This window comes from Onychostoma macrolepis, chromosome 03 (assembly GCF_012432095.1).
Source record: "Onychostoma macrolepis isolate SWU-2019 chromosome 03, ASM1243209v1, whole genome shotgun sequence".
NCBI classification, from domain to species: Eukaryota; Metazoa; Chordata; class Actinopteri; order Cypriniformes; family Cyprinidae; genus Onychostoma; species Onychostoma macrolepis.
In genome coordinates, this window is record NC_081157.1 from 11,924,008 (window position 1) to 11,951,942 (window position 27,935).

At 36.1% G+C, this 27,935-nt stretch overlaps 2 protein-coding genes across 3 annotated transcripts; both read left to right on the forward strand.

Annotated features, from left to right (window-relative positions):
• Positions 1-2,201: 2,201 nt before the first annotated feature.
• On the forward strand, positions 2,202-4,175 carry LOC131536461 (oocyte zinc finger protein XlCOF8.4-like). Its single transcript, XM_058769392.1, has 4 exons — positions 2,202-2,389; positions 2,476-2,684; positions 3,683-3,727; positions 3,826-4,175. The coding sequence occupies exons 2-4, from the start codon at positions 2,546-2,548 to the stop codon at positions 4,173-4,175; spliced, it is 534 nt and encodes a 177-aa protein (XP_058625375.1). The 5' UTR covers positions 2,202-2,389; positions 2,476-2,545.
• Positions 4,176-9,277: 5,102 nt separating this feature from the next.
• Positions 9,278-27,804, forward strand: LOC131536457 (zinc finger protein 501-like). 2 transcript variants are annotated; one of them, XM_058769384.1, is made up of 5 exons: positions 9,278-10,626; positions 11,138-11,279; positions 13,519-13,581; positions 14,421-14,726; positions 20,607-27,804. In XM_058769384.1, exons 1-5 carry the CDS (start codon positions 10,276-10,278, stop codon positions 21,623-21,625), a joined length of 1,881 nt encoding a protein of 626 aa, XP_058625367.1. In that variant the 5' UTR covers positions 9,278-10,275; the 3' UTR covers positions 21,626-27,804. The 2 variants fall into 2 exon arrangements, with proteins under 2 accessions (XP_058625367.1, XP_058625368.1); XM_058769385.1 differs by having other exon boundaries at positions 9,282-10,626; positions 13,502-13,581.
• The last annotated feature ends 131 nt before the right edge of the window (positions 27,805-27,935 follow it).

Consider the following 27,935-nt stretch of genomic DNA (forward strand, 5'->3'; position numbering starts at 1 on the left):
ACTTTTTTTTTTTTTTTTAGTCATTGTTTTAATTTAACAACTTTGTTTTACACTTTGAGTAAATTACTTTATAGTTTGAGTTTTACTTCAATGTTAGAAAGTGTTCAAATGCTAATACTTTTGTTTTAATTTTTTTCGTGACTTATTTATACACATGATCTGGGCAAGATTATGGCTCAGTTTTGGGGGTTCTGGTTAAAGGCTGGTGTTGATGTGGTTTGCTTATGGCTGAGAATCTGTACCAATAATAAAACCTAGTTATAAGTTATTAACTGGTTGAGACTTGTGAGCTCCTTGTCATTAATTCAGATTAGGGCCACTCCAGGGCCGTCATTCTCTGCAGTATGTGGGCCGAGGGAAAAGTGGTTGTGTGGACTGGAGCTGGGCCAGAAAACAAATGCAATGTGGGTGTCTTTTTGAATTTGAAAGGACAAATACACACAAAAATATCCTATTTCAAAATATCCTTGTAAACACAGTCGGTTATGTCTTAAAGGGGTGGTTTACTGCGATTTCACTTTTTTCATTTTAAATAGTGTGTAATGTTGCTGTTGGTGCATGAACAGTATCTGCAAAGTTGCTGCGCTGAAAGTTCAACGTAAGCGGAGATATCGTCTTTTAAAAATCAGGAAGTTTAATGCCTACAAAAACGACTCCTATGGGACTACAACAAGATACTTCCCGGGTTGCATACGTAACAAACCCATCAACCCCTCCCTCCGGAACATGCCAAAGAGGGGGCAAGGCCATGTTCTGCGGCTTTGTCGAAGAGTTATAGTGGAGAGTTGTAGCCATGCCGTCGAAACGGTGTTATTTTCACCCAGCTGTCAGGTCTTCTGTGTTCGGGCTTCCTACAGATGCTGTAGTTCGTCAACAATGGTTAAAATTTATGTTTGATTATGTTCCTGACAATTACAATCCTAATTTAGCTCTCTGTGCTGCGCATTTTTCAGAAGACAGCTTCCAGAATCTACACGAGTTCAATGCCGGATTCACACAGAAACTATTACTAAAACATGGAGCAGTTCCAACTTTAAAACCAGAGGCAGCAGTTGTTGGGCCACAACCTGTAAGTAAGATTTCATAATTTTAAATGTATTTGCATGTATAATTTCAGACGAATGTTTTAGTTTTATCAAGGACGTAAACAATGCCAACGCTGGCTTTAGTAGCCAGTTAGTTAAATGCTATTTCGTGTGTCTATGACAAACGCATACAAACATTTTGGACCCGAATTTGTAATTATGTACTAATTTTGTAAATGTATTTTCCATGTATACTTCATGACGTAATTTTTCGATTTGATCAAGAACGTAAACACAAGCCAAGGCGGTTTGGTTATAGTAGCCAGTTAGTTCGATGCTATTTTGTGTGTATAAGACAAACGTGTACAAACTTCAAAAAATGATATGTAATCACAACAGCAAACTTCCATTCAGAAATGTTTGTAAGAGCCGTGCTTGCGGAAGTTCTGCTTGACTCTCTTCATTACCGCTTTCTGGGTCTGATTCTGGCTCAAACTGATACGGCAATATTGACACCATTATTTACATTTGACCGGAGCACATGCAACTGTCGCCTGTGAAGGTAATGGGCGTGAAGTTTCCGGACAATGTGCAGTACGCAGTTTAGCCAATCACAACACACCGATCACAACTGACCAATCTGAGCCCATCGCCTGTTTCTGAGGGAGTGGTTTCACAGAATCAGGAAGTCAACCGGTCGTTCAAATGACGGAGGAGAAAGCAGCTTACAATAAAGGTGAAATATATGAAAAATAAGGCGTTTTTTAACAAACGAAACACGAAGACATGTTATATTGCACCCCATAAACATAATCAAGCAAAGAAAAAAAGCAGTAAACCACCCCTTTAAGTCCCAGATATTTAGACAGACACACAACCCAAGGATGTTTTCTATGCTAAACCTGTTCAATATTTTGGATTTAGTTTATTATTTTATTATTATTTAATTAGGCTACATCTTATTGGCACGTGTTTTCATTGATCTTAATTTCCATATTTACATGCTGCAACGCGGTGTGATTTTCAATGAAATATTTGACTAATAAATCACTCGTTTTTCTCCTCTAACCCTCACTCACAAAGACGCTGATCAAATACCACGCGAGTCTGCAATATTAAGTCCTTTTCATTTTTTGTGCAGAACGGCTTTTAAAAAAAAAAAAAAAAAAAAAAACAGCGCAGCTTATAGACGCACTGTTAAAATTCCCCGTATTATGTCCTTCCTCTCGCCGCTTCACTCCAGTCCAGCGGGTGGCGCTAAAACACGTGTGTTTGTTTGCCAAACACCATTAAACCTCAGAGGAAGAAGATTAGTTTCACCGCGCTCTCTGCTGTTTTCTCGTGATGTTGGTTTAATACAAACGGTTAGAAATGTTGTTTCTGTAAATAGAAAAATGCAGTTTTTGAATCAGGCCAGTAAATATCTGTAATATTCTCATCCTCACAGTAGTGACTAAGTTTTGAAACAAGCAGGAATATCTGGAGGAGTATCAGCTGAACTGAGATCTGCTGCTGTGAAGATGGTGTTTGTTAAAGAGGAGAGTGAGGAGGACATCAGTGAACCAGAAACCTGGAGAATAAAACATGAGGAACCAGAAACCTGGAGAATAAAACACGAGGAACCAGAAACCTGGAGAATAAAACAGGAAGAACCAGAAGGTTAGTGTTTATCCTTCAGTCACATTTAATAGCTGTTTATGGTACATTAGGCCTACAAAGCTTTAAAAATAATGACAGTTAAATACAGTTTCAAGCAGTTTTAGATTTAGTTTGTTGTGATATTTAGAGCAAAAATCTGTTGAATAATATAGATGGAGCAGCAAATAATAGGAGACACTTTTTTTTTAAACAAAATGGCCCGGTTTCACAGACGGGGCTTAGACTAAGCCAGGATTAGGCCATAGTTCAATTAGGACATTTAAGTCATTTTTATATACGTGCCTTAGAAAAAAACATTACTGGTGTCCATCTTGAGACAAAACAAAGGCACTGATATATTTTAAGATCGGTTAGTGCAAGTTTCTTTCAGCTGAAACAACTCGAGACTTACATTTTAGTCTAGGACTAGGCTTAAGCCTTGTCTGTGAAACTGGGGGAATGTATATCAAAATATGCTTTTGTGGTAAACAAACATGAATGCAAAAATTAAAAAAATACATCAAATTGCCACTATAACCAATAGATGGCAGCAGAGGAGCACCTACTAGCTCATTAGTCATTCATTTCTACTTTGTTTTATATTTTGAAATGACAACATCACTATTATAAAATATCAAAGAAAATCAAGAAATTAAAATGTGTATATAGTAAGAAAAGTCACAAAACACCAAACTTTTCTTCACTTGGCGACTGAATTGCACATTAATTATAATCACTGAAGTTGTCGGTCAGTTCTATATAATACTATAGAAGAATAATCCTACATTTAGTAAGAGAAGAATATATCAATTTTCTATATGAAAATTTGATTTTGCATGTTACTAATGTTAATAAAAGTAAATTTTGTATGCTTCCCAACTCAAGCTCACTGCTTTACTGTCAAATGCATATTACCAAGAAATAAACATGTAATATTATTAGTAACTGCACTTATTAATGCAAAACAGTAGTAATTTTATGATTAAATTATCTCTATTTTTTGATACCCCACACACCAGCCCCCATTGATCCCAAACCTACTTCTGGCACCACCATCTGTAAAAGTTAGTGGTTATGCTCTCGATCAGGGTTCACTTTTATGTTCACATTTCTCAGCTTTTAACAAGTTACTGAAAATAAACCATTTTTACTTTTATTTCAGAGTTGATTCAAGAAAACGAGGAGAATAAAGAATCAAGTGAAATTGAGAAAAATCATGTCAAAACTGAAGAAAAACCTTTGAATTGCTCTCAAACCAAACAGACAGATTTAAAGAATAGAAGAGCCAAGAAAGCTTTCACCTGCACTCAGTGTGAAAAGAGTTTCACATGCAAAAAAAGTCTTGATGTTCACATGAGAGTTCATACTGGAGAGAAACCTTATAAGTGTTCGCACTGCAACAAGAGATTCAATAAGTCAGGAGACCTGAAAACACATGAAAGGATTCACACTGAGAGAAACCTTATATGTGTTTACACTGTAACAAGAGATTCAGTCAGTCAGTACATCTGAAAACACATGAGAGGATCCACACTGGAGAAACCTTATAAGTGTTCGCACTGCAACAAGAGATTCAATAAGTCAGGAGACCTGAAAACACATGAAAGGATTCACACTGGAGAGAAACCTTATATGTGTTTACACTGTAACAAGAGATTCAGTCAGTCAGTACATCTGAAAACACATGAGAGGATCCACACTGGAGAGAAACCTTATAAGTGTTCACACTGTGACGAGAGATTCAGTCATTCATCAAATCTAAGAAGACATGAGAGGATCCACACTGGAGAGAAACCGTATCACTGCACTGCATGTGGGAAGCGTTTCATTCATTCATCTGCTCTACACAGACATACAAAAAACTATCACAGTAAGGCCCTGTACAAACAGAGATGCGTTTAGCTGTATACGTAAAAAAAAATTTGTTATCGTATCGGCATTTCGTCCAGACGGAGCCGACATTTTGGGAGCCTAAAAACGCTATTTTTTTCTAACCAGTTCCCAGAGTGGATAAATCTGAAAACGAAACTTTTGTTTTTTATTTGTACAGCCAATCTGTATATTTTGTGAAACGAAAAATATCAGACGCCCGCTACATTACTTAACAGCATCAACAATAACAAAGGCGAACTACATGCTTGTGTTCATGCTTAGCTTTACTAACTTTAGCATCTTTTCTTGTTGTTGTCTTGGGTTTGTATACAGCGTGCAAGGTTTATGTGCATGCTCCAATTCTTCTTCTCTGTTTTTAGTGTATCTCTGTGGCAGAATTACAGCACCACATACTGGTCTGACATGTATACTACATCATTTTAAGTCGGTTTCAGTGGTTTTGTGTGTACGCAGATATTTTTGAGACAATGCTGTGTTTACGGAAGAACGAGAAAATAAAAGATTGGATAGGGAACGCCTGGCTTCGTGTGGATGAGCCCTAAGTAGATCATCTTCAGATCCAGCACTTTCAGATCTGATGCTGCATCCTAAACAAATGTGAAACAATAATGCATCAAGTAATAAAATATCAGCTGGATAAATCTGAATTAATGGGGCCAACCCTTCTACTAACGACAAAGAAACATTATCTAAAGTTTTACGGTGAATAAAGTTAATCTTCAAAACCAGCAGATTCAACTGTGAGATTCAGATCAACTCAAGATGGAGTTCCTGCCAAGAACAATGTCAAAAAGTTTTATTCTTGTATATCAGTTTGTTTCATGATTTAAATGATATCATTGTACTTTCTTATGAGTTGCATTCAATTCATATCCAATTGTCTTATAATGCATATGGATCACTTGTAGTTTGCTTGCTCTTTCATGAAGGAAAGTAGAAGCTTTTTCCAAACTGTTCTTGTTCAGGAAGCTGATAACAAATTTAAGAGACACCAAGATTTCATTGTTATTTTTAAAACAAGTTATACAAGATATACTGTCATGTAACTTTGTAATTTATCCATATTTGCTTCTCTTGTAAGTAATGAGCCCTGGGGCTAAATTATTGAAAGTCCATAATACTGATAAGCTGTAATGTTAACTGTTCTGCTTTTGGTGCTGGGCAAATTAAGGAAATACACTAACAATTTATTATTGGTAAATAAATATTATCAAGCTAACTGTATCTTGTCAAATGTCTCCACATGTGATAATATCAAGACATTCATCTGTGATGCGTTTTCGTTATTGGTGCCCTGTAAGTATTTTTAGATTATTTTTTTGTTGTAATTGGAAAATTCTTTAGAGCTATGCAGTAATATAGCGAAATAATCAAATAGCAAGGGTAGGGTTGGGTATCGTTTGAATTTTATCGATTGAGATTCCAATTCTTATCGATTCCTAGTTTCAATTCCAATAAGATTAAAAAAAAATTAAGTCAAACATTTAGATGTCAAACATTTATTGTCTTTTTATGAAGCAGCAGCCTACAGGACACTGCAAGAGGAATTTTGCCTATGCTTTTAACAAAAATACCACAGCAAAAACAACTAGATTAATATAAATTTAAAATATTAAAGTGTTAAAGACAAGTAAAGAATAAAGAAAGGTAAATAAAAAAAATATATATATATAATATATATGTTAAAATCTCGGCGAATGAAAATCCGTGGATCTTTACTTAAACACTGAGCGACAAAGCTTATAAGTGTTCACACTGTGACGAGAGATTCAGTCATTCATCAAATCTAAGAAGACATGAGAGGATCCACACTGGAGAGAAACCGTATCACTGCACTGCATGTGGGAAGCGTTTCATTCATTCATCTGCTCTACACAGACATACAAAAACTATCACAGTAAGGCCCTGTACAAACAGAGATGCGTTTAGCTGTATACGTAAAAAAAAATTTGTTATCGTATCGGCATTTCGTCCAGACGGAGCTGACATTTTGGGAGCCTAAAAACGCTATTTTTTTCTAACCAGTTCCCAGAGTGGATAAATCTGAAAACGAAACTTTTGTTTTTTATTTGTACAGCCAATCTGTATATTTTGTGAAACGAAAAATATCAGACGCCCGCTACATTACTTAACAGCATCAACAATAACAAAGGCGAACTACATGTTTGTGTTCATGCTTAGCTTTACTAACTTTAGCATCTTTTCTTGTTGTTGTCTTGGGTTTGTATACAGCGTGCAAGGTTTATGTGCATGCTCCAATTCTTCTTCTCTGTTTTTAGTGTATCTCTGTGGCAGAATTACAGCACCACATACTGGTCTGACATGTATACTACATCATTTTAAGTCGGTTTCAGTGGTTTTGTGTGTACGCAGATATTTTTTGAGACAATGCTGTGTTTACGGAAGAACGAGAAAATAAAAGATTGGATAGGGAACGCTCTGGCTTCGTGTGGATGAGCCCTAAGTAGATCATCTTCAGATCCAGCACTTTCAGATCTGATGCTGCATCCTAAACAAATGTGAAACAATAATGCATCAAGTAATAAAATATCAGCTGGATAAATCTGAATTAATGGGGCCAACCCTTCTACTAACGACAAAGAAACATTATCTAAAGTTTTTACGGTGAATAAAGTTAATCTTCAAAACCAGCAGATTCAACTGTGAGATTCAGATCAACTCGAAGATGGAGTTCCTGCCCGAAGAACAATGTCAAAAAGTTATATTCTTGTATATCAGTTTGTTTCATGATTTAAATGATATCATTGTACTTTCTTATGAGTTGCATTCAATTCATATCCAATTGTCTTATAATGCATATGGATCACTTGTAGTTTGCTTGCTCTTTCATGAAGGAAAGTAGAAGCTTTTTCCAAACTGTTCTTGTTCAGGAAGCTGATAACAAATTTAAGAGACACCAAGATTTCATTGTTATTTTTAAAACAAGTTATACAAGATATACTGTCATGTAACTTTGTAATTTATCCATATTTGCTTCTCTTGTAAGTAATGAGCCCTGGGGCTAAATTATTGAAAGTCCATAATACTGATAAGCTGTAATGTTAACTGTTCTGCTTTTGGTGCTGGGCAAATTAAGGAAATACACTAACAATTTATTATTGGTAAATAAATATTATCAAGCTAACTGTATCTTGTCAAATGTCTCCACATGTGATAATATCAAGACATTCATCTGTGATGCGTTTTCGTTATTGGTGCCCTGTAAGTATTTTTAGATTATTTTTTTGTTGTAATTGGAAAATTCTTTAGAGCTATGCAGTAATATAGCGAAATAATCAAATAGCAAGGGTAGGGTTGGGTATCGTTTGAATTTTATCGATTGAGATTCCAATTCTTATCGATTCCTAGTTTCAATTCCAATAAGATTAAAAAAAAATTAAGTCAAACATTTAGATGTCAAACATTTATTGTCTTTTTATGAAGCAGCAGCCTACAGGACACTGCAAGAGGAATTTTGCCTATGCTTTTAACAAAAATACCACAGCAAAAACAACTAGATTAATATAAATTTAAAATATTAAAGTGTTAAAGACAAGTAAAGAATAAAGAAAGGTAAATAAAAAAAATATATATATATAATATATATGTTAAAATCTCGGGCGAATGAAAATCCGTGGATCTTTACTTAAACACTGAGCGACAAAGCTTAGTCTTCTGTGGTGAGTTGAGCAGTAATTTTTATTTGGTGCTTGGATAAATTTTTAAATTATTTTTTATTATTAGGCTACGTGTTATTATTATCACGTGTTTTCATTTATCTTAATTTCCATCTTTACATGCAGCAACGTTGTGTGATTTTCAATGAAATATTTGAGAATTCATACTGGAGAGAAACTGTTTGCATGTAATCAATGTGGAAATAATTTTGCACACCTATAAAGGGATAGTTCACCCAAAAATGAAAATTCTGTCATTTACTCACCCTCAAGTAGTTCCAAACCTGTATGAATGTCTTTGTTCTGCTGAACACAAAGGAAGATATTTTGAAGAAAGTTTGTAATCAGGCTGTTTTGGGGCACCATTGACTTCCATAGTACGAAAAAAAATAAAAATACCGTATTGACCCGAATATAAGACGATGTTTTTTTCTTGGAAATACAGCTGAAAAAACGCAGTCGTTTTATATTCGGGGTCTAGACTTTGACATGTCAGTAATACACCCACAACAATAGGTGGCGCCAAAAACGCATAAAACGAGTGTGCCATGAAATATGTAATATGTCGTGACGGTCCTCTGTAAGTGATTTTAAAACATAAGACAGTACCCAGATTTGAAGACTACAATAAGATTTCACTTCTTCTGTTAATAAAATTGAAAATTGAGATGGATAGCTTAAATGTTATATAATTCATATGGGCTACCTGTTATTTCAAAAAGTGTATATTTTCAATGTCATTGTTGGTACATTTTACCAGTATTTACCATACTTTCAAAACAAAAATTAAAATAGGAAAAATATGCAGTTTGAAAATAATTTAAGAAAAAATGTTTTACAGAGAGAGAGAAAAACAAACAAGATTTGGTTTTCAAAAAGCCTTTTTCCAAAAGGTACATCTGGAAAAAGGGGGGTCGTCTTATAATCAGGGTAGTCTTATATTCGGGACAATATGGTACTATGGAAGTCAATGGTGCCCCAGAACTGCTCTGTTTTTCACATTCTTCAGAATATCTTCCTTTGTGTTCAGCAGAACAAAGACATTCATACAGGTTTGGAACAACTTGAGGGTGTGTAAATGATGACAGAATTTTCATTTCATATATTATAAGCTTGTTCAGAAATAATGACAAAAACTTGATTATTAAAAAATAATGCCTTTCTCAGTATGTTATGTCTCCTCCCCAGTGTAAAGACAGCAACTACACATCATCATCAGCAGTATTAAAAAGTATCATTGTTTTCTGTAGTAATAGCTCTGAATTACTGAATGTAATATCAGACTAACCGCTCGCTGGTCATTTAACAGTCCACGCTTCCAAAGCATTGATGCCCATACGTTTTGTTTATTGATATGGAACACAGTGAAAAGTAAACACAAACAGAAACCATAGTTTTACACACAACATTACGACATATTGACAGTTTAACCGTGTTTGCCTGGTAACCAGCAGTAGAATGGTCAGGAGCACTAACACGTGTATCTGAATTCACATCTTGCCATTCAGTTTGCGCAAACACTTCCAGGTTAAATTCATCAGGAAGGGTCAGGTGACATTCAATTTAGACAAATTAAAGGCTATGTTGCAGGTTTTTTTTTTTTTCTTTTTTGGCAATTTTCTAGCAGGTAATAAACATTTAAACAGTTATCCATTGTATTTAATGTTGTAGGGTATTACAAAAAAGAAATATAATAAGGAAAAGTAGGTGATATCGTAGCGGTTAGCTACAGGTTAGCGATGAATCTTGTTTCTCCCACAATGCATTGCATGACGTCACATGAGGTACTCGCATTTGGACGACAGACGAAAGCCCGCCTTGATACCATTGAGAGAGTGAGACGACGAGTAGTGAGAGTAGTAGCTAGTGAAAGAGTCAGATATATAAATAAACAGATAGATAGATAACGATAGATAGATAACTTTAGATAGATAGATAACTTTAGATAGATAGATATCATAGCATAAATAGATAGTGAGAGATAGCAAGATAGCATAGCATAACAGATAGCTTAGAGAAAGATTAGATAATAAATAGACAACATGGTTTATTACTGTGTTTGTGGCGGGTGCAAGAACTCCAGCAAAACTGGACATAGGGTCCATTGTTTCCCCAAGGACAAAGGGATCTTCCGAAGCTGGGTGCAATTTGTCAAGATTAGGCGGGCAGATTTTTCAGCTAGCTCTGTCACCGCCTACTCGAGAATATGCAGCGCGCATTTCAAGGAGGAGGATTACAACTCGGGGGATGCCAAGATGGTCGCACTTTCTTTAAAAAGTAAGAGGATGGCTAAGTTAATTCCTACCGCCGTGCCGTCTGTGAATGCAAACCTCTCTGCTTGTCCTGTCCCGAGGTCGAGAGACACCGTCTGCCGCAAGCGATATATTGCCACGGTAAGCATCATGCTAACGTTGCTACTGTTTACAAGCTGCGTTTAGCTAGCTCTGTGTGTATTTGCATACCGTGTTCCCTTTGACACAGCCTCCACTACAAGCATGATCACTCTGACATTAGAAGAGCATATTTCGTGATTCACGAATATGAGCCAAAACAAAATTGCCCTGAAGTAAATCTGGAATCGTCATGAAAGCTTCATGGCTAACGTTAGTGTTTGGATCAGTGGTGATGATAATCAATCGGCTTTCACAATAGTGTGTTTGCGTTTTGTGTTAGACTGCTACGGTTCTCTTTCACATATATTGACCGTGACCGTGTCCCCATGGCTGTAGTGGGGGCTAAACGCAAGTAAACACAGTTTACCCACCTCTGAAAATGTCAGAAACAGTTTATCCACTTCTCACTTCAGAGTTTAGCTACCTCTCAGTAAATTCACTACCTCATAGAGTTTATGCACCACATGTACTCTAGACATTTATTACCACTTATTATATTTGTTTTCTCAAGATGATGACAGATACCTCACAGCAGGAGACCGTGGACAGTGTAGACACTGTGGAGAGTGTCGATACTGGGGATCAGCCCTTGCCCTCCTCCACTTCTGACGCTGTGACACAGTGTTATTTGAAGCCCCCCCGATGGTCTCGCGGTAAGTCTTGGGTATTTTAAGGGGTAGATATTCTGTCTAAATCATTGGCAGTATCTATGCAAGCAGGACTCAGTGTAAAACGATTGGTAAAGTAAACATAAACCATGAACATACTCGTGCGTGCTGGCTTGAAGGGGACCATGATCCTGCCTGATGTGTGAGTATGCTATGTGAAGCACAAACGGATTCAGGCAGCATGCCTCAAATCCAGGATGCTGCGTCAGGCACGTTACATCTGCTGGCCGCGGGGTGAGGTCCTCGACCAGCGACCAAAACGCGCTAACCTCCCTACAACACAAGCTCTCCACCACAGTTTCCATGGGACGACACCGCCCACACAGACACCTGCCAAACACAGCGACACAGACTCACTCCCTCTACCAGTAAGCCTGACGGTGTCAATGACAATTAATCACGAGGAAAACTAGTTGGCACTATCAACAATAATCACACTGAAGACATGACCAGGCGTCGGCTACGTTTGCAAACAACATTTTCACCGGAGAAGGAGGTAAAAGCTTAGAAATAAACACTAGGGGTTCACAGGTGGGACTGTCAAGCTAGCCTATAGCTAATCACTGTCACTAGATAAAGAAAACGTTGACTTTTATTCGGTGCTATTCACTGACAGTAAAAAAAAAGTTGTTATTGTATGCACTGCTGTTCACAGACTACTAGCTCCAGCGGTCATTGCTGCGTTTCTAAATGGTAGCAACTCACCAGGACACTTCACCGACTCTCCAGTCATTCTCCTCTGACCATGCATTTATTTGTCTTTGATTGCCATCGGCTCTCGGTATTTCCTCATTTACCCTGTCACGTCTAAACGGTTCGAAATTATATGGCTGTGGGCCATCATAAATGTTAACTGTGGGTCTTTCCACCTCTTCCTCATCCCAGTTAGACGCCATAGTCAGTGTAACTAGTTCTAGTAGCTGCGCTGCAAGGCTGAGGCTACCTTCCACCACGTCTACCTCATATGACGTCATCGCCGAATTGCGTAAAAAATAACCGTTACTAACCAAAAACGACAAAAACTGGACTTTATCACCGTTTTGGAGACATTTCTAACTTTATATACATATCTTGACTGCTTTACATACCCATTAAGCGAAAGTAGTGTTTAACCTGCACCATAGCCTTTAAGTACAGTGATAATAAAATACCAATTCCAACAAAATTATGAAGTTGGCACAAATACACACTTAAATTGTGAAGCCATGAAAAATACAAAATATAAACATTAGCCACATTAAAAAATACTATAGTAAAGTGTGTTATACTGTATATATTATAGTATTTACAACACTTTGTTAATGAATGCTACAGCATACTGTAGTATTAACTAGTGAACTGATAAACTGTAATAAATGCTGTAGTATACTTTAGTTTTTACTACAGTAAACTGTAGTGTATTGTAGTATAATATACCCTATAGGTGTAGGAAATGTAGTACAGTATTGAGTAAAGTAATTTGTTTATATTACTATAGTTGTTATATTACCACAGAAACTATAGAATTACCACAACAAATTAATTCAAGTACTTTACTATAGTATGGTTAAAAATAAACACTATAGTATTTACTATAGTATTTTAGCCTAACCCCTGAAAATCACATACGTCATACATAACCCATAACTAACCTATCAGCGTCAGCTACAAAGACATAAATTGTGTTTTTGTGAAGAATCATCTGACTGGTGCACACTCACATGAATGAAAACTGAACTGTGTATTGTTTTCTATAGAAAGTTTTTTTTATATATACATTACAAATGGCACATTTTACAAATATACATTATTAAGTGCGCCATGGAAAATTACTACATTAAAAATACACAAACTTTACATTAAGACATTACATTTACATTAATAAAATTGCAACATATTGTTTATTGATTGTTGCATATTTGCTTGTATTTGTGTTGTTGAGTAATCTCGGGCCCTAATAAAGGTTCATTTTATTGACAAACATAGTTCACTGTACAACAATAAAATAATGAAGCCTACAAGTTTTTGGCTATGGTACTAAAAATGCATAAAAAAAGTTTTCTTGTTTTGGGGGAAAAATATTAAATGGTTCTAATTGTATCTGATTGCACACAGTTAGCCAACATGTTTATAGCCAAGAATTGAACTATGAATAACTCTGGCATGTTTGTTTTTTTAATCTGTGTATGTGTGTTTCTTGTATCTTTGAAATGTTGGTGCGTGAACAGGACTTTTATTTTGGTAGGGCGCTGTGACGTCATAAGTCTGCGCCGCGCTCCTGCATCTGTTGTGATTCGGCTGAAGAAAGGTTTGTGTTTTTAAACATTTACAGTGTTTACATGAATGCAAACCGTCGAGTCTTACATTTTTTACAAGCGATGTAAAGTTAATTCATTGACACTGATTGTAACATTGTAGCGCTTTATCTATCGATTATGTGCACGTTATTTTGAGCGAGTAAAGCTCATGAATCAGTCATTCAGCAAATAGGCACGGCAAGTTTATTTATATAGCACATTTCATACACAATGGTAATTTTAATATTTGTATACAACGAGATCGACAAACAAACGCGTGTAATGAGAACTTTTACAAACAACTGCAAATGTTTTGATAAAAGTAGATTCTATTAAATGTTATCAACAAACCATTGCAATACAAATGTAAACAAATACATAAATGTCGAAATATGAAATGCCTGTATATAATTTGTGTTCTTTTATGACTTTGTTGTGCCTGTTTTTAGTGTTTTTGTCTAATTATAGCTTGGTTTCACAGACAGGGCTTTGGTTAAACCAGTATTAGGCCATAGTTCAATCATTCAAGTAGTTTTTATCAACGTGCATTAGAAGAAAAAAAATATTTGCGGTGAGCATCTTAAGACAAAACAATGGCACAGACATATTTTAAGATAAGTCAGTGCAAGTTTCTTTCATTTGAAACAGTTCAGACTTACATTTTAGTCTAAGACTAGTCTTCAGCCTTGCCTGTGAAACCAGAGGTGTGTCATTTACGGCCATTAACTATCACTGTGACCAAGTCCCTTACCAGTGTGCTGACTACTGGACTAGGGAGATTACTGAGACACACCCAGTGATTTAGTTTGGATTGATTTGTCTTTAATTATTCTCATCTTAAACATGGCAGTGTGTGGATCTCAGCAGGAGTTTTTCTGTGTGTTTGGACACTCCATTACAAAGATGGCATTTATTAAAGAGGAGAGTGAAGACGTGAAGATTGAAGAAACGTTCAGAGTCAAACATGAAGATACTGAGGGGCAAACAGTGGCGTTTATTAAAGAGGAGCGTGAAGATGTGAGGATTGAAGAAACGTTCAGAGTCAAACATGAAGATACTGAGGAACAAACAGTGGCTTTTATTAAAAAGGAGAGTGAAGATGTGAAGATTGAAGAACTAGTCACAGTAAAACAAGAAGATACTGAGGAACAAACAGGTTGGTTTTCATTCTCATTTGATGCTTATTAAAATGCCAAGCTTTACAGAAAATAATTGTATTTTTGTAATTAAGCATATGCAAGGGTGTAAAATACTTGAAGTTTTATTTTATTTATGATTACTTTTGAGGGATTTGTATTTTACTGAAGTACAGTTTAAATTTAAACTTCTTGTACTTATACTTGATTACATTTCTGAAGGGAAAAAAAAACATACCTTTTACTCCTTACAATTTAATTTCAACTTGAGAAAGTAGGCTATTTGTAAAAATTTTTGCATTTTATTTTTCACCATCTTATACACGTCAAATATAGTAAACAGAAGCTCAAACGTGTGCTTGACCTGTGAGAACCAATGACTGTTCATGAATCTGAGGAAGCATACTGAAGTAGCAAAGTTGCTTTTTCCAAAAAAACATATATATATATATAAAACCATTAGCTGTCTATGAAGTATGATGGCTAAATGCACAAGATTGAGTGGCAAAAAAAAAAAACTGAGAATTTTAAATAAAATTATTTTGGTTGCAGTGCTTTCTTTCTTTTTTTAAATTAAATGTTAAAATTCTTATTTTTTTTAGAATGAATACTGTATGCTAAATTAATTGTAAATTATGTTTAATCATGTTCCTCCCAGGGAGTGGATAAGTGGTATGATAATGACAATTGAGTAATAACTAGGGCTGTCAACGAAATCATTTTTAAATCAAATAATTACATAATTTGCTCATGAATTAATCCAATTAATCACAAATAATTACTAGTGCTGTCAGTCGATTTAAAAAAAAAAATTAACTAATTAATCGCACATTTTTCTGAAATGAATCGCGATTTAATCCCACCTAACATTAACGTTTTTAAATATACTTTTATATTGCAATAATTTCACATTCAATCTTCAATTAATGTACAAACAACAAAGACAGTATTTTTATTTTTTTATGACTGAAGGCCAGCACTGATGCCAATACCGATCCCCCCCCCCCATATTTACCTATTGACTATAGCCATTCAACATTACAGTATAATTGAGAAATTTTAACATTTTATTAGACTTTTAAAAAATAACTTAAGTGAATTTAAAACAATCCTCACATAAACCTATTATAATAAATGTCATATGAATCCTTAAAGCTATAAAAGTCATTTTTTCCTTTTTTTTTATTTTCTTTGTCATTTGATTAATAGACCTCACAGCAGCTGGTTATTTTGGCTGTTATTTCTTTAAGAGCTGTCGCTGCTGAACATGACGCGGATCTGACACGTTTTTACTTTACTTTTAGTCATTTAGCAGACGCTTTTATCCAAAGCGACTTACAAATAAGAAAAAAATCTGGAAAAAAAAAACAAATATTTGTGCTTTTATTTATGTACACTCACAATAACACCAAAAGGTTGTGCTTTTGTAAAATACAGAAAATAAACAAGATGTGCTTTCTGCCGTCTCGTGTAGTCTCTGTGAAATGGAGTGCGTCACCGCAATGAACCTGCTTACTTGCCAAACCCGATCTCATGCCTGTGCGTTTCAATGACATGAATTTCTGTTTATAAATAAAATGTTATTATTGTTATAATGTGAAGATTAAATTTAACATGAAAGACTGTTAATTTTCAAATGTTTATTAAAGATGACTGAAAGGAGGAAAAACCAAAGTGAAGTATGGACTTACTTTACTCAGTCATTTATTAACATTATAACAGTAAATGAATATCAGTTCTGCATATCGGTTAACACATCGGGCACATAAACATGCAAATAATTGGTATCGGTATTGGTTAAAAAAATCAATATTGATCAATCACAAATTACTAGGAAATGGTTGTCACAGGAGATCCAATCCACGTGGAAATTACAATGTACATTCATAAATGAAAAATAAAATGGATTCTTTTAATTTTTTTATGTGCATAATTCTGATGAACAGTGTTCTCATTTGTATGGTAAATATTAATGTATGGTGCACAGTATCAGAAATATGAACATAAATGTTTACCTGATGTTCAGTCTCTCTAAAAAACAAAACACAATGAGCAGCAAAATAGAATGATAATTTCACCAAAACACTGCAGAAAAGGAGAATGCGGTAAAGACAATTATATTCTAAGGATGACTGGCTGGCTACCTTTAAAAATTTACAAAAAAAAGATTTGTGACTGTTAAAATTTATACTTCTGAAATATTAAAAAGTATGTTGGACCAGTTAACTGTTACAGTCCCAGCATAGAGTTGTTTTTATTATTCAGGACTTCTACCCAGACCACACAGTTCCTATATTAACATTATAGACATGTCACCTATCAAACAGCATCTGTACCGTGTTAATCCCTGGAAGAGGGAAGAGAGAAAGCAGGTAGATTACCTGTAAACGCATGGACTCACGGTGCCCAATTGACCTATCGGTAAGCCCCACCCCTTGAACGCAGACTAGCCAATGGCAGTCGAGTATCAGTTGCACGGGGAGCGGAACTCGGACATCTAAGCTTTCAGTGCCATAGAGAAACATTAGAAGATCCGAAGCTTGCATCGGTTTTATGAGGTTTATGCTTCAAAAATGGAAAAACGATGTGCCTGGGGTACTTGTAACACTGATTCCAGGTATCCTGAGAAGATAGGCAATAGAATTTATTTTATTACATTTCCTAAACCCAAACAAAATAGAGCAAAAAGTCCCTAAGCATTCACCCCCAATCCCAATGAAACGAAAACATTCATTTTCTGGTTGTCATACTCTCATTAAGTTACAATTTTCATCTGCTCAAGCAGAACATTAATGTTATCTTGTGCTTCAGCAAGGTATCTCTGGCTAAAACTAGCTAACGGTAAAGTTAGTGCATCCATGCTAACATACAAACCTTATAGCGAACTGTTCTCGCCGTCTTGTACAGTGTAGGTCTAAAACACATAAACGAAGATCTGCATTTCACTGTCTCTTCAAATTAAACGGTTTAAGTGTAAATTAATACAATCTTACCCTGCGATACATGATTCAGGATTTTTTCATCTGCAGTCGTGATGACCATAACATGAGATTTCTCCCGCTTGCATTGTGATCTGTAAACTCTCGCTTCCAAAATTAATAGCCACAACAATATTTATTTTTAAATCTTTTATATATCGCTCCATGGCATATTTAAGTCCCAATTGAATGGTGGTCCTTCTGTGTCCAAAATTTATCAAAAACGTATAGGGACAAGATTTTCACACTGACAGCTGTCATTGTAAGACAGTTAGCAACTCTGTTTGTTTGTCTTCAGTTCCCAACAGTAACTAAGGGGGGCGGGGCTTACCGATAGGTCAATTCAAATCCATGGAGCTGACCATATATACAGGTTCTGTACAGATTACTGAAAGGCGAAAAGCGTCATCAATCTGAACTCTTTCCCGTTATCTAGGATGATGAAGTAGTGTATAACCAACACATGCTTCTTTGAGCAAAATGATAATTATAAATCTGATTTTAGGGAGGGTAAGAGGCATCAACATATGTTTAAACCAATGAGTAAACAAAACAGCAACCTAAACACCTTTTTGTTACTTTATATAAACACCAACAAAACCTCAAAACAACATTCAAACTGTATTGAAAAACAAACCGCACAAACGGATATGGTTATGTATGCTAGTTGAAGTTCCAGCAATTCACCAATCAGTCTTTGAAAGGTTTCTCTGTTGTAGAAAGTTAAAGTGATTGTGTGGTCAGATGCAAGGCTTATCTGTCTTTAAGAAGTCAAGTGATGATGATGTTTGATGGTGATGTTATCCAATGAAGTAGATGACCATGATCAAACATATAGACTCCCAAACAAAAGGTGGCCATTGTGGTAAAAAATGTCCAATGTAGCAACATCCAAACATGGACCACAATGTTGGCGTAAATATGCATTAAGCATATATAGAAAAGTCCTTCTACAAAAACACAAAATGCCTACAGTGATTTATCTGCATTAAATCTAGCATATTCAAGAAGCACAACAATCATTTTTTACAAATAAATAAGCAAACATCTTGCTTACAGTTGAGCAGGAAACATAATATTTCCCAACCAGGGCTTTAATTTATTTGACCAAGGAGGTCAGCCATGCTTCCATTGCAGTAGCCATGCTCCTTTACTCTACTGCTCAACTGCTTCTTTATCTAAGCACAGAGGTTGTCCACCAAGTAACAGGCTTGTGTCTGTTACAATTGTATTGATCGTGTTGCTGTCTTTTTCTTTGTAACGAAACTAGACTTGTTTTTAAGGGTCACTTGTGCCACTAACACAGTGTGCCTCAGACTTCACCGCATTTGTTACGCCAGATAACTTCCTAAAGTATATGGTTATGGTTTTAGGATGAAAAATGCTTCAGCTACTTTTAAGAGATCAATGCGGACTTTTTTTTCAGTCATTCCAAAGAATACAGTTAAAGGGGAAGCCAACACAAGGAGAGATTTATATAGTTCTGAAGCAAGAAACAAGTGGGTATCAAGTGTTTCCCATACGTTGATTTATTTGTTGCGGGCTGCCACAATATCCACATTGACTACCACAAATACCCACTGCCCCCTGCCATCAGCTCCCGCGTCTCACACGACTTTAGCACAATATTTAGCAACTTTCAGATCCTTTCAGCGGCTTTTTTCCATAAACGGTACATACTGACAAACCTAGCAACTTATTTTTTAAAAAACCTTAGCTTTCATTAGGTTGGAAGATGTCGCCAGCGCTGCTCCACGAGTGTGAGGTCTGACTTTCCCGGCGCAGTGTCGCCTCTTTCGGCGTCTCTTCTGTGCAGTGAGCGGCAGAGAAACAGCGCTTTCAGTTGGCCGTATTGCAGCAGACTCATCAATAAACTCATCAATAAATCTTTTAAATTTGAACGTAATTCGTCTGTTAAAATGCTCATAGTTTGTTACTCAGATGCAGGCAGTGCGCTGAATAAGACAAAACGGTAATATATCCAAAACCACCGCATATAGTCCCTATTTAATGTAGATGTATATTGATTTTATCAGACGATGTCGCGATTATAAGTCAGGAATTAAGAAGTATAGTGAGAGTGATTCCTGGTTAACGTAGTATTAATGGGTCGTGTTTAGTCACTACTTATACCTGTTGTATGTATGGCAACAGAAAATATGTAAATGTTAACAGCTTTATTGGGCATTCAGTTGTATTACAGTATGTGAGTTCATAGAGTAGAACATCTGAAGTGCCAAAACTTGTCTGAACGCAAACTTGACGCAATGACGTCATAAATATGCAAATTAATGTGACGTCACTTGCTGTCACAAAATCCTGTGGGAAACACTGGGGTATCCTAACGATATACAAAGTATTGATTCTTATGTCTTTATACAGAAACAGCCATACACTCTGCATATGGATGTGACTACACCACTGATCTAACAGCACTAGAATAGAGATGTAGCCACAATCAGATGCCAGAAGTAGTTAAAGCAATAATCCCTGTGAAGCCGTGGTTTACAATGAATTTATAACAGCTAAGGGCCATTTTAAAACCCCCTTAGCTGTTATAAATTCACTGTGAATCACGGCTTCACAGGGATTATTGCTTTTATAAAACGGCTATTCCATATATGTGGCAAGGTTTCACAAAATAAAGCAAAGCACATAAAATGTAATGATCTTAATAAAAACATCTCTCCGCCAAACAATGAAGTTCCTTAGAAACGGTGGTGGTTGCAATAGAGTGGTTGCTGAGCAACACACAGACGTAAACAAAGGTGTATGTTTATAGAGTAATTTACAACAGCTTCGAACGCGGCTCAACCAATCAGAATCAAGGACCGGAGCTATCCGTTTTATAATAATGTTTTGATGTCTGTTTCTTTGTGCTATTAAACTGGGCTAACTTTCATTTGTCTTTTTTCATCATAGACCTCATGCCACTGAAAGAGGAGTGCACAGTACCGAATGAAACGGAAGAGAGAGAACAATATGACACTCATCATGATTTTAAAACCGGAGAAGAATCTTTCAGTTGGCCACAGATTAAAGAGACTTTCTCACAGAAAACATCTCATAAAACAGGAGCTAAAAGTTATTTCACTCCTTTTCACTGTGAAAAGAGTTTCGATGAACATGGAAACCTTAAAGTGCACATGAGAATTCACACCGGAAAGAAGTCTTTCACCTGCCAACAATGTGGAAAAAGTTTCAATAGAAAAGCAGACCTTGAGGGGCACATGAGAATTCACTCTGGAGACAAGCCTTACACCTGCCCTGAGTGTGGAAAGAGTTTCGATGAACATGGAAACCTTAAAGCCCACATGAGAGTTCACACTGGAGAGAGTCCCTCCACCTGCCAACTGTGTGGAAAAAGTTTTACTCAAAAAGGAAACCTTTACAGGCACATGAGAATTCACACTGGAGTCAAGCCTTACACCTGCCCTGAGTGTGGAAAGAGTTTTGATCTACATGGAAGCCTTAAAGTGCACATGAGAATTCACACTGGAGAGAAGCCATACTCTTGTCTTCAGTGTGGAAAGAGTTTCTATAATCAGGGAAACCTTAAAGTGCACATGAGAATTCACACTGGAGAGAGTCCTTTTATCTGCCAACTGTGTGGAATTAGCTTCATTCATAAAGGATTCCTTAACAGACACATGAGAATTCACACTGAAGAAAAGCGTTGCTTGTGCCATCAGTGTGGAAAAAGTTTCAACCGAAAAGGAGACCTTAACAAACACATGAGAATTCACACTAGAGAAAAACTTTATACATGCCCTCAGTGTGGAGAGAGTTTCGATCTACATGGAAGCCTTAAAGCCCACATGAGAGTTCACACTGGAGAGAGTCCCTTCACCTGCCAACAGTGTGGAAAAAGTTTTACTCAAAAATCAAACCGTAACAGGCACATGACAAAATTACACGGCATATTTTCAACACAATCTTAATCAACACGTGAGGATTCATTTGAGAGAACTGTTTTATGTCATCAGTGTGCCAGGAGTTTCACAGACAGGAATCATGTTATAACATTATGATGTGTAGAAAGCTCAGAAATTAAAGGGGTCATATAATGCGATTTCAAGTTTTCCTTTCTCTTTGGAGTATTACAAGCTGTTTGTGCATAGATAAGATCCCTGAAGTTGCAAAGACTAAAGTCTCAAAACCAAAGAGATTTTCTTTATAGAAGTTAAGACTCTGCCACGCCCCCCTAAAACGGCTCATTCAAACACGCCCCTTCTAAACCCTTTTGGCCTTTGGTCTCGCAGAACATACCCTCACATTAACAGAATGGCAGAGAGACTGTCTTTACATGTATAGATGCACCAAAATGATGCTAAAAGGACTTCTGAGCAACTTTCATTTCTATGCATAACTCTATATCATGTATGTAACCCACATATTTGACATATGTCCTAATCATGTCCTAATCCCTTATTGTGTATGTCTTTTAAATAACTATTAAATAGTTTATAGGATTATATTCATGTTGGGCATGTATGAGTTTGAAAATCCATTCTTTAAACGTTTCTATCAATCAATACTTTGTAGAATGTATTATATTCTTGTTATAGAAATCATGTCCAAATTATACTCTACAAGAGCGGGAAAATTGGGACCATGTGACTGATAAGATAACATGTTGATTTATGTATTGGGAGGAGAAACATAGCAACACCCCGAGCTAAGACAATGTCTAATTGGTCAAGACACCATTTGGGATGTGTCCAACAGCCCAGTTTAAATGCTCAGGACACCGTCAAATGATGCTTTTTGCCTTGTTGGCTTTTAGCCGCCGCTTTTTGCTTTTAGTCATTGCTTTATGCTTTTTGCCACTGCGTTTTGTCCGTGAATTCTTTGAGCCCCATTCCAGTATGCTCTGGCTTGTATGCCAGTAGCTCCTCTAAAACCATGAGGAGAAACGCCATCTAGTCTCGTCAATCTTTACTCTTTTCTTTCTTTTCCTTTAGTTTCTTTTCTTTTCCATTGAGAGTTTCGTGTTCTGAGTTAAGTTTTGTCGCAACGCCGAGTCTGTGATTGCCTCAACTTCAACCAGCCCACTACTCTTCAGCCAACGCCCAACCATTGGCTTCCCAAGATGTCACTTCAATGACTACTGAACTTCCAGCCAATTAGCAACCTTGGGAAACGCCCTTTCTGCAAGGAGGACAACAAGGGAACCCCAGGGCTGGTTCTAGACATTAGGAGGCCCTAGGTAAAATTCATGGCAAAATTCCCCCTGATGAATTTTCATCATCTATTACTCCAGTGTTCAGTGTCACAAGATCCTACAGAAATCATTCTAAAATGCTGATGTATTATCAATGTTAGAAACACTACTTAATGTTTATTTTATAATCTGTGACATTTTTTTCAGGAACTTTTGAAAGATAAAAATATATAAATCTTTTATAACAATGTTTTTACTATCGCATTTTATCTATTTAACACATTCTTGCTGAATATAATTTTTCTGTATTTTTGATCAAATAAATGCGGGCTTGATGAGCATAAGAAATTTTTTTCAAAAACATTACAAATAGTAATAGGTCCAAACTTTTGACCGGTATTATATGTACATATTAATCAAACTTTATCTAAGGTAATCTCTTTGTTGTTTGATGAAGAAGATGTTATTGTTGTTATTTTGCTGTTTTATTTAATTTATTCACAGTTCCAGAATACCACTTCAATAGATGAACATAAGTGCTTTTATTTATTCCCCCACCCCAGATATGTCATAGTCATTCTACAGAAACGTCCACTTTTACAATTGAAATACACATTAGGGTCAGTTTTTTATGTTTTAAAATGAAACAATATGTTATTTGAACAATTACACCTTCATGAGCCATCAATGTGGCATCATTTTTTTAAAAATTAATTATATAGAATTCCAAGTACCACAAAACTGCTCGTCCCCACAGCCATGTACAGCAGGAAAGTGCTTTATTTTGAGGTCAAAAACTGGATTTTCTACCATTTAGAATACAAAAGTCTATTCATAACTATCAAATATATGATGTAAATGGCATAAAAAAACAAAATGCCAAATAAATATTATAAAATATAATGAAAATAGTGGTCCCCTGGAGTTGTGTCATTCGTGTTACTGATTAACAAAAGTCTTTTATTTTGGAATAATAAAAATCACACTGATGACATCACTCGACTTCCTATTTTCTAAACATCTATGAAAAAAGGCCCATGTTTAGTCCACTGTTTGTTTTCAGTTATCAGAAATTTTCTCATTTATCTCATGATTTCATATGAAGCTTTTAGTTGACGTCACTGGTATGACCTACTTTATTGTTAGGGAATTGTAAAAAAAAAAAAAACTATAATACAAATGGTTTAAACTAATTAATTTAGTGAGTATACCATGATTGACAACATGTGGTTTAATACCTTGCAGCAGACATTTTGTAAAATGCATTTTTCATGAAAATTGTCACTGGTGTTACTGTGCTGTGTTACTGTACTGTTTTTGTCTGTCACATTAAATAAATAAAACACAATCTACTTATCTGAGACTTATTTTAAACAAGACTTATCTTTAACTCTGACTACATGTGCTGAAAAAAAAAAATCGAGAAATAACATTGCACAAAAACATTTAATATTGCTAAAGAAGGTAACACCAGTGACAAAAAAAATGATACATGTGGTCTTGAAATAACTGCACAAAAAAGCTAAAAAATAAATAAATAATTAAGCTGTCATTTATATGTATTCATGAAGTCCAAAGGTAATCTAATAATGTGGTCTAAGTTTAAATGTTAAAAAAAGAAATACATTTGAAGACATCTTGCCATACCAAAAGTGGACGTTTCTCATTGTTACCTTAAATGACATATATATATATATATTTTTTTTTTTTTTTAGTTATATTATAAGTGTTATGTTAGAGCAGTAATCCTAATCATAAACTGAATTTAGAAGAAACATACATCTGAGATCTTTTAGGCTATTTGAAACATTAAATAAATTGTTCTAGTGTGTTTGCTTTTTAACTTTGAATACAAACTTTACTTTACTTTTGTAGCTATTTTGCTAGTCAGCTGCCGACGCGATGTCATTCATTGTACACCGCAAATTCAAAGCGCCGCATCTACACGCATCAACGGCGCTCGCGCTCTTTTAAACTCTTTTAAACAAAATGGATGACAACAACTCACACACCTGCATTAGGAGCTGTACTTTGCGTGCATATTTAGCCGTTTGCAGTGCATATTTTGCAGCATCTGAAGGATGTATTCGTTACGCAAACATTCAGAAGGCAGGACCCGCTTTGAAACTGCAACATTAATTGATTTAATTGCTGATGAGTGACAATTCAACTATATCCAATGAACAATGAGGCTAGTATTTGCTGCTCGTCTTGACTGGTGGACTGGCATATAAGGGATGCTACAGTTGTGGAGGCCCCTCCTGAAAGGTGCCATAGAATGCAATGATACAATTAGGGATGGGTATTTTCCAAAAATTTTGCATTCGAATATTTGGGCTCATAAAAAAATGAATATTCAAATATTTGTTTATTTAAATGAGGTTTAATGAGAAAGACGTTATTTTTAATTATCAAGTTTTTGTCACAATTTCTGAACAAGCTTATGATTAGCCGTTACACAACAATGTTCTACAACAACGTTACGTTATATCGCAAGGTTTTATTTTGGTTGAAAACATTTAAACCAAAATAATACATAAAAAAAGCATTCAAGATGCAAGTGAATGCAGCGATGGACAGCTGTCTTTCCTCAATCGAGTGTGTTTGGATTTCATGTGATTTCTCATTGTGGTGGTGATATTATGATAAATCGATTTCACTAATTAATTTGATCAGAAGTAATTACATTTTGTCAGATCATTTAGTAAGATAATTTAGATCAAAGTAAATCCAAACTTTGTGAGGCAGATGACGACATTCTGTGATCAAATACTGTTAACACGCTCCACAGCGCCACCCAGAAACGGTTTTACATGTGCATTTACAACCCTAGGATTTCTCCCTAAAATTAAGTGGTCTTTTATTGGCTTATTTGGGAGGGTCATGAATAATAATGTTGAGCTCTGCTCTGATTGGCTGTTTCACAGTGCGGCTCATTTCAGTAACTCACAGCAGGAAGGAAACACAGGGAAGAAAATATATATTTCAATACTTTCTCTCGCAGTTATATCAGCGGGTAATTATACTGTATATAAAATGCGGGCATCAGGGAGCCGCTATTAATATGCGAGGCACTGAAACTGCTTTCAAATGCACGATCGCTTTTTAGTTTCACTTTCGAGATTCGCGATCGCACGTACTCTGTTTATACTATGGAGCGGCAGTACTTACCACACATTTTACAAGATCAGATGCTTATCAGTGGTGCTCAGGATCTGTAAATCATTCGTCATCATCCTCAGTCATCTCTCCTTACTCTGTTTATGTGGTAAGTGAAATCTTATGTACAGCAATGAAACAGGCTACCGCTAGCAGCTAACCATGTCACTTTAGTGGAACGCGTTATTTGCTTTCCGTGCCTTTCTGAATATAGACACCAACCCATCCCTGCACTTCACATCCCCTGCACAGCCTGTAACATAACATTTATTTCCATGATCTGCCATTTTCACTGTTGTCCTTGCTTGTTTCTTCACAATACCTGCAGAACTTCTGATGGTTTGGCTGTATAGGTTCGGCTGGCCTAGAACATTGGCGTGTATATGCAAATGTTGGGGGCGTAACTATTAGTGACCCCGACTGCAACTTCACAGTCGGTGTTATGTTCTGATTCGCCTATTTTTCAGTGGTCTTTTGCATTCACGAGAGTTCAAACACCATTGTTTCCTCCTTCTTATGTAACAGTTACATAAGAAGGAGGAAACAATGGTGTTTGAGGCTCACTGTATGTCATTTCCATGTACAGAACTTATTATTTAACTATGCCAAGGTAAATACAGTTTTCCATTCTATGGCACCTTTAAAGCTCGAGGCCTTAGGCAATTGCCTGCTCTGCCTATAGCTAGCGCCGGCCCTGGGGAACCTCCTAAACAAGCAACGCAAGTACCTCCTGATTCTAGCTGAGCTGGTGCATTTAATATAAATTTTAGCCTCATTGAGGAACTCAATGCGAGGGTTGCTTAAATGATTGATGGTTGTTCAGGTCTATGCAATTGCTCATATTGCTATAAACTTGGGATTTCACATTTTCACTCTCTTAAACTCATTCTTTCCTCATTTTTCTCTTTCTGCAACTTGCGTGGATGTATGATTGTGTATGTTTAGGTGTTAGATTGTTTACATGCTTTAGATTTATCCAATAAAGTCTTATTCATATTGAAAAGAGAAGTATCTTGAGTTTTGTGCTTACAAGTTGATGTCTTAAACTGCCGATCTTGTTACTGTGCTAATTAATAGTGTTTTCACTATAGAGTTGATGTTATACGGCTCGTTCAGTGAATCGCTGGCCGACTCAGTGATCAGCCGTAAAACAGTGATTCTGACCAAATTCCCTATAAAATCTTAAATGATCCCCTTTGAGCTAAATTGACCTGATTCCCTTACATTGAACATTGGTTAATGAAGGATGACATCAATCTAATTAGTGATGTGAAAAGTGGGTGGAGGGATTGAATTGCTTTGCACACTGAGGAAGGCTTTGAGCCGAAACGTTTGTGTCTTTTGCCGTCAGTGATGAATGTAAAATAAAACGTAAAAAGAAAACTGTTCTCATGGGTGTGGATCATGATCTCCTATACTACTTTACATTTCATAACAATCAGCCAAATTGGTTTAATTCCTTGAGTTAAAATGGGGTCAGATTAAATTGCGTTAAGGTTGGAGTGCTTAAAAAGAGGAGGCGAACAACAGTGAAGTGTATTTACAATATTCACATGAAACTTAAAACAACACAATAAAAACAGAAAAACTTTGGCTGTTAAAAGCATAGAGTCCATTGGTTCCATACATGGCTTAAAGATCTCCGGCACCGTGCCGGATCCGGCATGCGGCGTTTGGCTGCAAAAAAAAGAGAATCCTTTAAAAAAAAAAACTTGTTGCTATCATGTTCGAGTTCATGAGTTCGCCTACCAATGGTATGAGAGGAACACAGCTTTCACTCTCAACCAAACTAACATTACTAGCCAATCAGAAGTTTTTGCTCTTATAAACACGAGACACGCACATAAAAGTTGCAGCCCTGATGAATGGAAAAGAAGCCACTGCGTCTCGAGCGCGACACGTTGAAAAAGTTTCCAGGTGCAAATTGG

Excerpts from the sequence above, each read along its gene's own strand:
- LOC131536457 (XM_058769384.1), top strand. The coding sequence starts at position 10,276 with ATGGTTTATTACTGTGTTTGTGGCGGGTGCAAGAACTCCAGCAAAACT. Across the intron at positions 10,627-11,137 it reads GCAAGCGATATATTGCCACG|ATGATGACAGATACCTCACA; the intron begins GTAAGCATCATG and ends TGTTTTCTCAAG. Across the intron at positions 11,280-13,518 it reads GCCCCCCCGATGGTCTCGCG|GGCGCTGTGACGTCATAAGT; the intron begins GTAAGTCTTGGG and ends TTATTTTGGTAG.
- LOC131536461 (XM_058769392.1), top strand. The coding sequence starts at position 2,546 with ATGGTGTTTGTTAAAGAGGAGAGTGAGGAGGACATCAGTGAACCAGAA. Across the intron at positions 2,685-3,682 it reads AAAACAGGAAGAACCAGAAG|CCCCCATTGATCCCAAACCT; the intron begins GTTAGTGTTTAT and ends CCCACACACCAG. Across the intron at positions 3,728-3,825 it reads TGGCACCACCATCTGTAAAA|AGTTGATTCAAGAAAACGAG; the intron begins GTTAGTGGTTAT and ends CTTTTATTTCAG.